Raw genomic sequence first — 14,069 nt, 5'->3', positions numbered from 1 at the left:
GGGATGTCCCTCCTACTGCACTGTTAAATGAACACTCCGGTCTCTAATGTGATTCTACTTTTCTAAGAGAGAGGAAAATAGGGGTGCACCAGGGGTCACTGGGTCAAAATGAGGGTGAAACATTTGGATGATAAAGGCCCTGTGACTTAGGCTTACATGTTAGTTTTTTCTTGTCTAATTCAGTGATTCTCAAACTGTTTCATTTCAAGGACCCCCATTTTAATACTGAATAGAGGCGTATACAGCAGATGTGAGGGCCAGTCGGGACAGAGGTGACGACACAGAGCTGTCACTTCCATCAGCATCGGCAGGTAATTCTATTGTCAGGGATCCCATTAGTGCTTTTTGCAGGTCACTGAACCCCTCCCTTTGTATCAGCGTCTAGCCACTGTGTGTGTGTGTGTGTGTGTGTGTGTGTGTGTGTGTGTGTGTGTGTGTGTGTGTGTGTGTGTGTGTGTGTGTGTGTGTGTGTGTGTGTGTGTGTGTGTGTGTGTGTGTGTGTGTGTGTGTGTGTGTGTGTGTGTGTGTGTGTGTGTGTGTGTGTGTCTGTGTGTGGGGGTGGGGGTGCGTGTGTGCGTGTGCGTGCCAAATATAATATATACATGTATGTGTAAAAGTAATATTCAGCTTTGAATAGGTTTATAGGCTTCAATTTTGAAGCCCATATGAGGTTTCTCCGGCTAAGTTTCTTCTTTTCTACATTTTCCTGTCATCAGCCAGAATAAGAAGAAGAATGTATGTTGTAAATTTTTAAATTCAGTCTAAGATAGATTACAGTACAGTACTTTCTCATACATGAACAGTATCAAGATATATAAAATATATAATTGTTTTATGTATCTTTCAATAATGTGAGGGAAAATATTTCACCAAAATAGTATTTTTCCTATCTCACTTACACCACACACTAGTACCAGCACAGAAGCATCACAATAAAATGTTACCTTTGGATCTATGACTGTTTTCATTTGTGACTACAATGTGTATTTCTGATTTCAGTAAATAAATATAGCACATATAGACATAATAAAAACATACAGTACACTGAATAAAGACATTTGTAAATTGCATTATGTACAAAGGATGTTTAGATTAAAGATAGCAACATCGAGACCTTCAGTACAGTATTACATATTAACACATGGTCCACAAAATATTGTATTATCACTTCATATTTTCCAGATGCAACGAGTGAAAATAATAAAAGAGGTAATACTGCTAATTAGGATAATTAGTCAGTGCATGTACAGGCATAAGTTAAACTTTCTGCAAGATATCCTTAACCATGGAATAAATACATCAGACCACACTGACCACACTGACCACAATTGGAATGTTAATTTAACTCCCATGTTAATGGACCCTTACAGATCTAATTTACACTTTCAGAGTTAAAGGTGCTGTAAGTGACATTTTTGGGGTTAAAACAATGTTTGCTGTTGTTGATATCGCTATAGAGTGTTTGTTACTTCTGACAGAATCTACAGACTGGTCTGAGCTATGATGTGCTTGCCTGATACTTCTGACTGGTAGGCCTTCTCATGATATGCCTTCTCATGGTAGGCCTCTTCATGGTAGACCTCATCATGGTCGGAGTTCTCGTGGACTGGGTTTATGTGGTCTAACTGTTCGATGGGCATCGTGGGGTTCTTGTATTCCCAGTACTCCACGATGGGGTACGTGACCATGGTGAGTAGCAGGACAGCCAGAAGGATGTACAGCTTGGTCTCCAGGCAAATGAAGGTGCTGTAGGCAAAGGCGATGACAAAACCCAGGGACTCCCACATGCGGTAGTTGGCAAATGCTGCCTCTTTGTCTCTGGCGAAGAGCACTCCATAGATGGCTGGAGAGAGAAAGAGCATCACCTCAGGTTCATCGTTCAATATTTCCAAAATATATTTAAAAATAAATTCAACATAATATAGGATCTAATCAAAACCCCAAAATACCCATATTTTTTTTACCTTTTTTTTATCTCTATCTTTTTTATTTATTTTATATGCCTTTTCTTTGTTTCTTTATTAGATGGGAGAGACGGTAAGTTGAGGGTACAGAGGGGGAACGAGATGCAACACTGCTCTCTGTCTGGAAGTAAACCAATGCCAATATGCCATTGATGATCTGGTCAGTTAAAGGTGTGCTGCTATTTTGACACTGTCATATAGTCATGATTTATCTAAGCTATATTATTATCTAAGGATTTAATTCTATTCTCACAGTTGGTCTGTGTTTGCCACACAGCGTCTGCCATGCCCCACAGACCAGGAAACACAAAGAAGACGGGCAGCTGGTCGGGATGAGGCCTCCAGTACAGCAGGGCTATGATGCAGGAGAAGTTGATCCCAGCCGCTGCAAATGGAGAGACGTGGCACTGAGAAATCTTGTTGCTCATTGAATTATGGTGAGTCAGATCAGAAGTCTTAACTACAAAATATATACTGTAGCTAGATATTCTTATCCTCGGCCTTGAAAATCAATGTAAATAGTCCCTGTTCTACTGTAGCTCTGGTCTTAATCCTCTCTATTTCAATTCATTATTGTATTAATTTGTGTTAATTTGTAATTTGTTGAAAACAAAAAGGAAGAAATTGACTTCCCGGTAATAATATAAATTATTTACAGGTGTAAATCTCCTTGCAAAGCAGTGACTAGTATGAACCTAGCAAATGTGTCCACCAGAGGGTGCAAAAAATGCCCAAACAAACGTGGGCTGAAACTAGGGATGAATGTTCAAATCAACCAATAACAATAGTGGAATACAAGTTTCCAGTAGGGTTTACCAAACAACTGTTATACAGTAACTGTGATTCTGGGTGCAGATGCAGAATTCTTATAAACAGTGCATTCTTATTACCTGATTTATCATGATGACCGGTTAATCGTGCATCCCTAGCTGAAACATAGCAGCTCATCCTCAACTATGCATAGCTCTAGATTGCCTTGTTTACATTGTTAAAGGTATGTTGTATCCATGAACTTTACCTAGGAAGAAGAGAGGAGCTCGGCCAGTGTACATAGCCAACTTCCCAAAGAGAATGGAAGACACTGAATTGCAAGCCCCAAAGCAGATCATCACAAAGCCAACATAATGGATGCCCAGTGCACAAGTGGCATAGTTCTGTAATGGAAACAAAAGTATTAAAATATGTGCTGGTTGTGATGATGATGATGATGATGATGACAACAACGACGACGGCTACAGTAAGTGTTTGGTTTTAAAGAAGCCTCGGAAACATCACAGCAACATCATGTTTTTCACATTTTCCACATCACAAGGAAACAAGCCCCTCACCTTGGTGTACTCGCCAGAGAGGAAGCTCTGTTCAAAGCCACTGTACATGGTGAGAGGGATGAGGACGAGGAGCCTGCGGTCTCTGAGCAGGCGGAACGTGGCCAAGAACGTGCTGCAGAATGGCTCCCGGTTCCCACGGAACTCCCTGGCCTGACTCTGGTCAATGTTGTCCAGAAACACCGCCACAATGATCATGGCCAACACCCCGACTCCTAGAGCAGTTTCAAACCCAGTGAGTGACATTTTCTTTGAAAATGGATCACTAGAAAGAAACTCCCAGACATGATATAATAATAATGGTAATAATAATAATAATAATAATAATAATAATAATAATAATAATAATAATAATAATAATAATAATAATAATAATAATAATAATAATAATTGTAATAATAATAATAAAGCAAAATAAAGACAAAATAAAAAGCATAAAATGATCATGATGTTACCGATGTAGGCTCCGACCAGCGTCCAAACCAGTTCTTGTTCTGGTTTGATGGTGGTGACGTTTGGCTGGACGTCACACTCAGCCGCTCCACAGAGCTCCAACTGTTCCTCTGTGATGTTGGCTGGGAAACCACATACATTTAATTAGTCAAAGCCATTACTAGTCTGTCCAGGATGTTAAGACAGACAGGTATATTGCAACACAACACCTGCCCTTAATTAATCTTTCTTTACAAGGATCTTGTAAATCAAAGAGTTACATCACATTTGGCTGTTGTCTATTTGTATTCATTCTAACGGTGTATTCACCACGGACGCAAAGCACATTTTCTACTCAATCATTCGCTTGAGTTTGATCACAGCGTCATTTGTGTTCATTCGTGTCTTCGTGTTCGTGTCATTCACCTAAGTGTCGATGGCGTGATGCAAATCTATTCACGTCTTTGCATAGCCATGGTTCACATGACGCTTGTATATGTTTCAGGGCTACTCTTTGCAGTGACTGTACTTTGTACACAGGTCTCTCAAAAAGAGATCATTGTACAGTATCTCAAAAGGATTTACCTGTATGAACAAAGGTCTAATAAAAATAATCGAATTATAATCAAACGTGGTTGTATGCCTCTGCCAAAAAATTACATTTTCATCTGTGTCTGTCCAGATTCATATACAGTAAATGAAGACTTTGAAGGAATTTGATGATAGTATTTTGTTTAGGTGATCTTTGACCTTTGCTTTGGCCACCTACTTCTATCAGTTTGTGCCAAATGACATGAAATTCCCTCAATGCATTCCTGAGAGATATCGTGTCCATGAGGAACATACAGTACATGAGGTCATACAGTAGTAACCTTGACCTTTGAACATCGACATCAGTTCATCCTTGAGTCCAAGTGGACATTTGAGCCAAATGTCATGACATTCCCTCAAGGCATTCCTGAAATATTGCATTCACAAATATTGCATTCACATTATGTTCCCGGACAAGACGGAAACATAATGCTTCCAGCTTAGGCTGTCATCGGCGATGTCATAAAAATATAACATGGTTGCCTAGTGCATCAATGAGTGGTTGTGATTATACGATGAAGAACTTCAACATGTTACCATGGGGACCTCCAACCATGTTACAATTGACAGTCAAGTGGGATTCTGAATGAACCTAAACTAATAGAAATAAAGCATAATATTACCTATTTTAGAGTCCTGTTGGAATATGAGAGAGGACATGAGGTTTCCCCAGACTGCAGAGGACTGGAAGATGAAAAAGAACATGCCAAAGTATTGGTTGATGACATCGGCACCCTTCCTGCCGTCTATGGCGGCCTGTCGATTTCCAGAGATGGTCAGGTAGGCACATTTGGCCGACCATAGAGGTGAACCGCCCAAACCCAGGATCACAGAGGTAGGGATGAGTGTGTACCTGTATGACAAATTCAACATATTGAACATGATTTGAAGTTGAGGTGTAATTTTATTCTTTGTCACATGGTTGTATAACGTAGGCTTAAAGGACCATACTGCCCATAAGTCAATGTCTATTCGCAGCTTCAGCCATAATATTGTACGTAAACCTTTTTTCCCCTACATTTTACTGGCTTTATTTTCAGATTCCACATTTTTTTAATGCTACCAAATACCTAAATAATTGAGTAAGTGTTGACTACACATTTACCCATTCATACACACATTTACATACGGACGGCATTATGCAACCATGCAAGGAATCATCCTGCTCATCAGGAGCAGGTAGGGGTTCAGTGTCTTGCTCAAGGACACTTTGAAACTAACCCAGTGATACAACCAGGACCTTTCCAATTCCCAATAGACTTTTCAAATAGATCCTTGCTTTTTCATGTATTAAAATGCAACGCTAGTGTAACTTTGACAAAAAACAACTGTGTAGTAATATTCAGTGCTGGATTACCTAACTCAAGCAAGTTAAATTATGCCTCTTAAGATCAGAGAAAGCCTGAAAGCACAGAGTTTCCTTCTAGATGATTTTATGCTTGTTTTAATTCATGGACAAAAGGTCTTTGTGGTGTTGAGATCTGACGACCAGACAGACAGACAGACAGACAGACAGACAGACAGACAGACAGACAGACAGACAGACAGACAGACAGACAGACAGACAGACAGACAGACAGAGGTTGGTGTCTCACCATCCAGGATAGAGGTTTCCAAAGGAGTAGGAGACATAGCAGGCCATGCTGACCACGATGGTCCACTTACAGCCGAGGTTCTTGATCATTATGGGGGGCAGAAACATGGAGGAGACGATGATGGAGGCATAGATGACGCTCAGAGATGCCACCCCCATCCCCTGCTCCGCATTCAGACTGCTCTGGACAGGAGAGACACAGGGTAATGGATGGAGGGATGGATGATCATTAATAAAGAACATAAACAAACAGTGACAGTGTGTTTGTTGATGTAATGATTGTACAGAAATAGAGTAACATTGTATGTGGGTGAGACTTAAACCAAACACTATAAACAAATAATGGCTGTGACTGAAATTAGTTTGAACTTTTGTCAATAATAAAATAAAATAAAAGTAAACAGTTATTTATTCTTGGTATAGAAAGAATACATGACATCACACCATTGAAAGTAATAGCTGAAAACCTCACAAGATGGCGCTACCTCTACTTTGAACTCAATGGACGGGACGGGGGGGGGGGTCGCTCGTTCTATATACTTTGCTTAGAGAGAGATGACCCATGGCTTTGATTTGACTGGATTCACCATGACAAAAAATTTACTAAGAGGAAGATTCTCTTCCCGTACACAATCCAAAAAAATCTAAGATTTACATTTCTTAATTCTGAGTAAAACTAATCTAAAAATTATATATTCCCAAATTTAGCAACCAAAAATATATGGTCTACATTACAATATAATTTGAATGTAGATGTTGAACAGGTGTCTTGCTAGAAACAAATATGTTAATAGTTAAAAGTAAGGTAATGGTTAAGTAGCCTAAAACAGAATTTTACAAGATGGGTAGTCAAATCTGGAACATGTATAAATGTTCAATTTTTACACTCAGAGTCAAAGTAAAACTCTGGATTTTACTGTGCATGTGATGAGACTCAATATGACACATTCCATTATGTACTTTTGCATTGTTACAAAAAAGTAACTTGTTCAAGTTCTGATGTTAACTGGTCTTATTGCTAAGACAATAATGTAGATGTCAGTTTGCGTGTGTTTGAGTTGCCGTTGTCAACTTTAGACTATAGTTCAACAGATGACCTTAAACTCTGCTGTGCCTGAATGAACCACCCATCTGTTTGAGTCAACTTGTGAACTTACCTGTAGACTTTGCAGGCCTCCATAAGCTGTAAACAGTGACAGAAAGCCAACGGAGACCACAAGCACGTTCTTTAAGTTACGGTTGAACATATCTGCTTTTCGTAAATCCCCAAGGGACTTCGCCTTTAAAAAATGATAATAATCTACTGTATATTCCCGTAAATCAGATTCACAGAGTAACAAGAATGAATCCAAGAGCAAGTCAAAGGAACTTCTCTCTGGCGGAAACAAGTCTGTCTTTGATATAGTCAAATGGGCCATATTTGAGTTCAAAGTTCACAGACTGTTGCTGTTGTTGTGCCAGTTTTCTTTTTATGCTGTTAGGCAGATGAACCTTATCTTTTTTTATAAACCATTAAAGACAAAGTACATTATCAACCACCTAACAATAAACCTCTATCCTTCCCTGAACCAAGGCCTTGCTGGCCTGCCCTTCCTTCTCTCTCTCTCTCAATGGAAATGTGTCCTGCAAGTCCATTTGGGCTGGGCTTCCATGGAAGCATGACACTTTAACAAAGAAAATCAATCGAATCATACTCGCCATCCCTCTCCCCTCCTCTATATCGCACCCTTTTTTCTTCCTCTACCCTATCCTGCTTCATTTAGGCTCAACCTTTAAGTCCTGTTTTTATTCTTCTTCTTTGTTATTGAGGGCAGTGACATTCGAGAAGCAGTATTTACATTCAGTTCATCTACCATGAGTGACAGAGGGCAATGGTCGATTCCTGTAAAACCTTTAACCCTTTCCTTGTGACCACAGAATGAGATAAGGCCCTACTGTACATATTCCCTAATCCATCCTGTAAATACACATACTGTATAACTGTCCCCCTGCACCCATGAACTGCTTTGAGTGATGTAATGTGGAAATTGTTAAAATAATCTTGTAATGATAACCAATTTTGATTCATTCAAATAACCTTGTAGGGTGTGTGTGTCTTGTGAAATTTACATCAGTTTATCAGTAGATTAAGAGTGTCCGTGTCACAGTCGAATAAATGATTGACTGACTTTTACAGTTATGCCAAAACATATACACATCACATCTGTCACTCTAGATACAATAATGACTTCCAGCTAATGAACAGGATTTTTACTATCCTATACTGTATCCCTCTCAGCTTTCCTACTGTATGTCTCTCCTACAGTCTCCCTCTTTCCTAATGTCTCTCCTATACAGTCTCCCTCAGCATTCCTACTGTCTGTCGCTACGCTGCATTATCTGCTTTCCTGATAAAGATACAGCTGTTAAGTGTCTCCTTCTGTAAACAGTCTCCCTTCCACCTTTCCTAGTGGTTCTCCACCTTTTGTAACTCAAGGCCCACCTGGGTATGTGTCAAGATGGTCAGAGCCTGCATATCAACGTGAATGTATACTTATATATAAGATAAATAAATGGGCATTATTCTGCTTTCAGAACTTAAGCTGTCAATCTTGGAATTGTAACGGTTTTCAAGTACAACTCGATGCAACAGGTCTGCAAATTACTGTTGGGAACTTGTCATTAATACTGGCATTCATTTGTTAATTGATTAAGCTATAACAGTATTTTGTCTGAGAAATCCAAATGTGTAAAACAAAATGTAAATTGGGCAGCACCACTAGGTGTGACTGTCTTCCTCTCAGCTTTCTGACTGTATGTCTTTCATACACTGTCTCCTTCTCACCTGTTTGTCTCTCCCACAATCTCAGCTTCCCAAAACCTTTCTTCCTATTTCCTTCCATTTCCTTTGATCCATACAAGGAAATTATTCTATTTCTACAAATATATTATCAGTCCAGTTCTTAAGTCCAAACAATCACTTACAGTAAACGTGTGTACAGTATGTGGATACCATTATCGTTATCACAATATAGTAGTCCTGACAAATATGGGTTAATTACTTTCACAATGTGTTGACTTATTTGATAAGATTGTGCAAATACCTGAACGTTTGGATTACTGGGACATAAGTGAGGCATGACAGATTGATTAGCTAGTCTCTCATGAGTTGTTCTTGTGTAGTGTTACACAAACACCTCAAAATACAAGGACTGCAGTTCAAGCCTTGAAATGAATGGTTAATAGACCTCTAGACATCAGTGTTGAGACAGGCCGTGGTTGTGTCCGATATGATTTATGTTTTTATACTGTCATATCAATAAGCAGGCCACCCTGTTGTAAAAACACAGCAAGGTAAGGATCTGTGTGTACCATACCCATCCCTTTATGTCAGAGATAAGCAATATGCAGTGGAAGGCATTCAGAATGCTGCAAATCAAACAATTAAATTGATCAAACGTATAATGTAAGAATTCAACAGACACTCTTATCCAGAGCAAATTACAAGTGCAAGATCGGAGTAGATGGCATCAACCTTAGTCAACAAATGACCGGTTAAATGGTGATGCAAGTGCAAACTGCAAAGAATAAAAAGAAAACAAATAAGTTCAACAAAGTAACTACAGCATGATAACAGTCTACAGTAGGTAAGCCATGCCCTTGATTTTCTTCAAGTCATCATCACCAGTGTTTTGCACTGGGTGCGGGCAACACCCATCCGCAACCGGAAGCCAGTGATGTGAATAACAAAATGTGATGTCCCTTCGTAGTCCGTAGCTAGGATACCGGGTAAACATCAAACCTAGCATCTGGTTAATTATTTTCTTGTCATTTTTTCTTGTCAACAGGAGCCACCAGGTTGTTGTTGATGGAAAGGGAAGGCTTCACAGTTCAGTATCACAAGTATCAAGTATCACAACTGAATGTGATTGTTCCCAACAAGAATGTACATTTTAGGGCAGTCTTGGTTGGTTGGCTAAACTTTTTATAAAATGTTCTGTAAAGTTACCAGTAGGGGGTAGCCAGAGTCCACATGTTACGTGTTTGCATTATGTACTTGTGTTGTCTGTTTTTCCCTCCCTCCACTGTTTTCTCCCTATTATTATTCTATTTTTTTCTTTTCCTCAACTCCGCCTCACCAATCACCATCCCATTGGTCCTCCAATCATCAGTCCACCAATAATCTCCTATCACCTGCGATAAATACACCTGTGCACCATATGATGCCCTTCTCCCTTCTCCCTTCCACCATAACCTGGCTCTGTGTCTGTGTTCAGACTTACTTTCAGGCCTGTTTGTGTGTGTGTCTCAGCCTTCTGTTTCTATCAGGGAAACATAGGTAAGATAAAGGGGAACCCTTTACATATCATGTCGTTAAACACACTAGGTTAGGTGTGAGTATACCCCTTGTATTTGGTAGTGTAGTACATTCTGTTAGTGGGTTTTTATTGTATTTTGATTTGGCACAGTCTACGTCCCTGTTTTTTTGTTTTGTTCAGACACCTTAAATAAAACACTGAATTCATTTCCCCATCAGTTTTTCTTTCATTTTTATTGGATATTATGATATTGTCCCTTAACCCCCTAGCACCTATTTGGGACATAAGGCAATGAATAAGTAGAGAACATTGCCAGCTTAGAAGTGAATTGGTCAATTGCATAATGTATTTGCTGATATTATTCCATTTTGTCACTAACACTCTAGTGTGGACTATAGCCACTGTTTTCTCACAGCTTTGGTTATAAGCAAACTATTTTCCCATAATTACTTTATTTCTAAACTTTGTGCGTTTAGATTTTGTCCATATTTCGTTTTTTTTATTGAATACTTTATTAGTCAGAAATGTAAACAGTACAGAGGTACAGTAAAACAATTAGGCTAAACGTTTCCATGACATCAACGAATACTAATCGCTATATTTACAGAGGAGAAATAGGAAAAACAGCGTAAGTGTATAACCCCCCAATTACAAATGATATCTATATTATCCACAGTAAAAAAAAAAATAGCAAATGTTCTTTCTCTATTCTGGATATGTTTATGTGAAGGCCGCACTCTAGCAGGTTGTGTGCAAACCTGGGTGACCTTCAAAGTTAGTAAAACATTACCAAGCTTACCTGAATATCAGGTATATTGGCTAAACATCATTGTGCAGTTAAAGGTATAGGGTAAGTGATCATTCTTTTGAGGGGGTCCTCAGAGTTACTACAGGGGGGCCACAAAATCTCTGTGATGGGATATTTTTTTACTTTAACAACTTGAACCCAGCATCCCTATTCTGAGGAGAACACTAGCCGAAAATAGCTGACCTACAAGCTCACAACACATCGCGCTGCGATGCGTTGTGAGCTTGTAGGTCAGCTATTTTCGGTGAGAGGTTTGGTATTGAGAGAAAAAGTTTAATCTGCAACACAATTTTATACAATATGTAGTGGGGGGCTCCCTGCTTCATCGTTCTCTCAGCTAAGGGGTCCTTGGGCTGGAAAAACTTTGATGACCCCTGCTATAGAGTGTTCTGTAACGGGAGTCTCCATGGTTGTCTCTCCAGCTCTGTTAAACAGAAAATGCTTTTTCAGGTCAGGATACCAATTTTATCCAATCAGGATAGAGAACTGTCAGGATATAGCTTAAAAAAGTGAAATTCGAAGTGATTACACAAAGAAATGAAAAGACAAAATTGGAACAAAAAAAAATGTAGCTGATAAATGGGCACTCTCTTCTGATTGGCTGAAATGTTGTCACCTACCTGAAAATGAATTTTCTGTTTACTAAAGAGCTGGAGAGACGAGGAAACCCCTGTTACTGAACAAACACTCTATAGAGAAATGATTACTATCACAATATTAGTGCTTGAACCTTTTAAGAATTTTTTTTTTGTTTTAACAAAAAAATATCACTTACCCTACAAGTCACCAAGGTTCGAATTTAGTTTGTAAATCTTTTTCCCTGCATGGGACTATTTTCGGTTAGACTTTTTAAATCAAAATACAACAATCACATTTTTGACTACAGACAACCACGCAATAATGTTCACTGTGTTGAATTACAAGCAAGTCTTAAGTCTCTGTGAATTGATAATATTGTACTCGAATGAAAAATTGTTGTCAAGTACCGCGAGTAGTCAATGCATGGACTAAACATTACAGACCACCAATGCTTGAATTAAGGGGTAATACAGCGGTGAATGTTCACATTGCAAATTGTTTGTTTCTTCTACTTTTTACACAGAGATTCAAGATTTGTTTCTTATACAGGTAAAAGCAGTGAAATGCTGTTGTTTCATGCTCTTCAAGACTGTGCTAAAATATCAATTACAATTTAGCAACAATACATAATAATGATAAGAGTAAAAAAAGATGAGAATAGTAAAGTTTAAGAACTATAGGTAAGGGTAAAAACTCCTTAGCAGCAATGGGGAGTCGGTAGAATATTGGGGGAGGGGGGTAATTTAGTAGTTGGATATAGACTGTGCAATAAAAAGTATACATACCGTATATGCACTGCAGAGGGACTTCATTTAAGTCTATTGCTTTACTGGAGAACTCCCGATATGAGACGGTTGATACAGCATAAACTCAACTGAATATCCAACACTTAAATAAGAGATTCCTTTGCATGTGTGGAGTGGATGGGAAACATTGCATCTGCTGGCAAGCAAAAGTTTGCAGTTCAAGCCAGTCACGAGCAAAAGCCGTAGAGTAGACAAAACACTTTGTCTGTCTGTCTCTTTCACAAACATTACATGCATGTGGGTGTGTGACTCTGTGCGTATGTGTGTGGTCAAGTTCTTGATCTCCTACTTCCCAGTAACTGCTGTCAACTACATTGACACATCATCTTAGGTCACCAGGTCATTGAGTGAACGGTTTCTCATGGCTTTCTCCAAAAGACCAGTTGATCACAGTTGATGGTGAAGTCATCATATGTGTTTCTGGGTGGGGACTGGGGAGGAACTTGAACGTGTGTCAGAGTTCAAGTACCTCAGAGTCATTTTAGACTCGACCCTAACTTTTAAAAAACATGTGAAAAAAGTCACAAATACAATCAAATTCAACATTTTAAACAAATTAGACCCTTCCTGACAGCTAGTGCTGCCAGATCGTATCTTCACTGTATGATCCTATCACACATTGATTACTGTTTCATAAACGGTGTGATGATTCTCAAACCCATAGAACAGCTCTATATACAAGAGAGCGCTCAAGGTGTTTGACAGGAAACCTCACTCTTATCACCACTGTAACATCCTTCAGAAGTACAGTTTATATGACCTTATATGTGCCTCCCCTGAGGGAATTCATGAAGAGTAAGCCTGACAGAGGCACTAGGTCATTGCGAAGTGCAGCACAGGCAAACCCCATTCGGACAAAATGTCCTCTCAGTACAGGGTTGTTCAACATGGAATAACCTTCCATTGGCCATAAGAGATTGTCCTACTTTTCCATCCTTTAAGTACAATCTAAAAAATGTTTTACTTGATAACCAAACTTGCGATCATTCATAATCGTGCACTTTGTTTGACAACGTATCTTGTACTACTTGAAAGAAATACTGCACTTTATACACAATTCACTTTAGTATACAAATATATATTGCCCTCTAAAACGCAATTTTCTTAGTGCAATACTACACGAGCCAAGTGGAACTTGTTTTACTTTTAGCCTTAAAATAGATATACTTTTCACCTTTTGTACCTTTGTTCTAGTATTTATGTTTTATGCTCTGTTTCCCCTTGTAATGTACTGCGGATGCAAATTAGCATCTTTGCTAAATCTGGTGTATTTTCGTTGTACTGTTCATTAATATGCAATGTCCCGTCTAAATAAACAAGTAAAGTAAAGGCATGATTACGGGTGGTCCATGTCTGTCCCTTCTTGGCTATAGTGGAGTCTCATGTGATTTTCTGTCTCGAACCTTGCCCTGTACATATTCTTCAGGTACATATGCCATCATGAAATTCTACTGTCAGAGATACGTAGTTACAAAAGGAAAACTACATTTTGCTTTTACTGTAAGCTCTGGGAATTCTGCCATTCCTCACTTTCCTACATGACTGAATGCATGATCAGGGACCACATGCAATACCTCCACGGACCACCGGTTGAAAACCCATGACCATACACAATGAAGAGAGGAAAACAATCACAACATGAGACAGAATTTACAGTAGAGACTGGTCTGAG

General features: G+C 39.0%; 1 protein-coding gene across 1 annotated transcript; it reads right to left on the bottom strand.

Moving 5' to 3' along the window:
- Positions 1-1,481: 1,481 nt before the first annotated feature.
- On the bottom strand, positions 1,482-7,153 carry LOC308102870 (protein unc-93 homolog A-like; the record flags this gene model as incomplete). Its single annotated transcript, XM_080452726.1, has 8 exons — positions 1,482-1,843; positions 2,218-2,349; positions 2,983-3,118; positions 3,293-3,504; positions 3,745-3,864; positions 4,936-5,165; positions 5,908-6,089; positions 7,064-7,153. 8 exons carry the CDS (start codon positions 7,151-7,153, stop codon positions 1,482-1,484), a joined length of 1,464 nt encoding a protein of 487 aa, XP_080308852.1.
- Between the last annotated feature and the right edge of the window lie 6,916 nt (positions 7,154-14,069).

Source organism: Gymnoscopelus braueri, assembly GCF_963280865.1.
Source record: "Gymnoscopelus braueri genome assembly, chromosome: 16".
In the NCBI taxonomy this organism is placed as follows: domain Eukaryota; kingdom Metazoa; phylum Chordata; class Actinopteri; order Myctophiformes; family Myctophidae; genus Gymnoscopelus; species Gymnoscopelus braueri.
The sequence above is the reverse complement of the archived record's forward strand: the minus strand, read 5'-3'. Positions and strand labels throughout refer to the sequence as shown.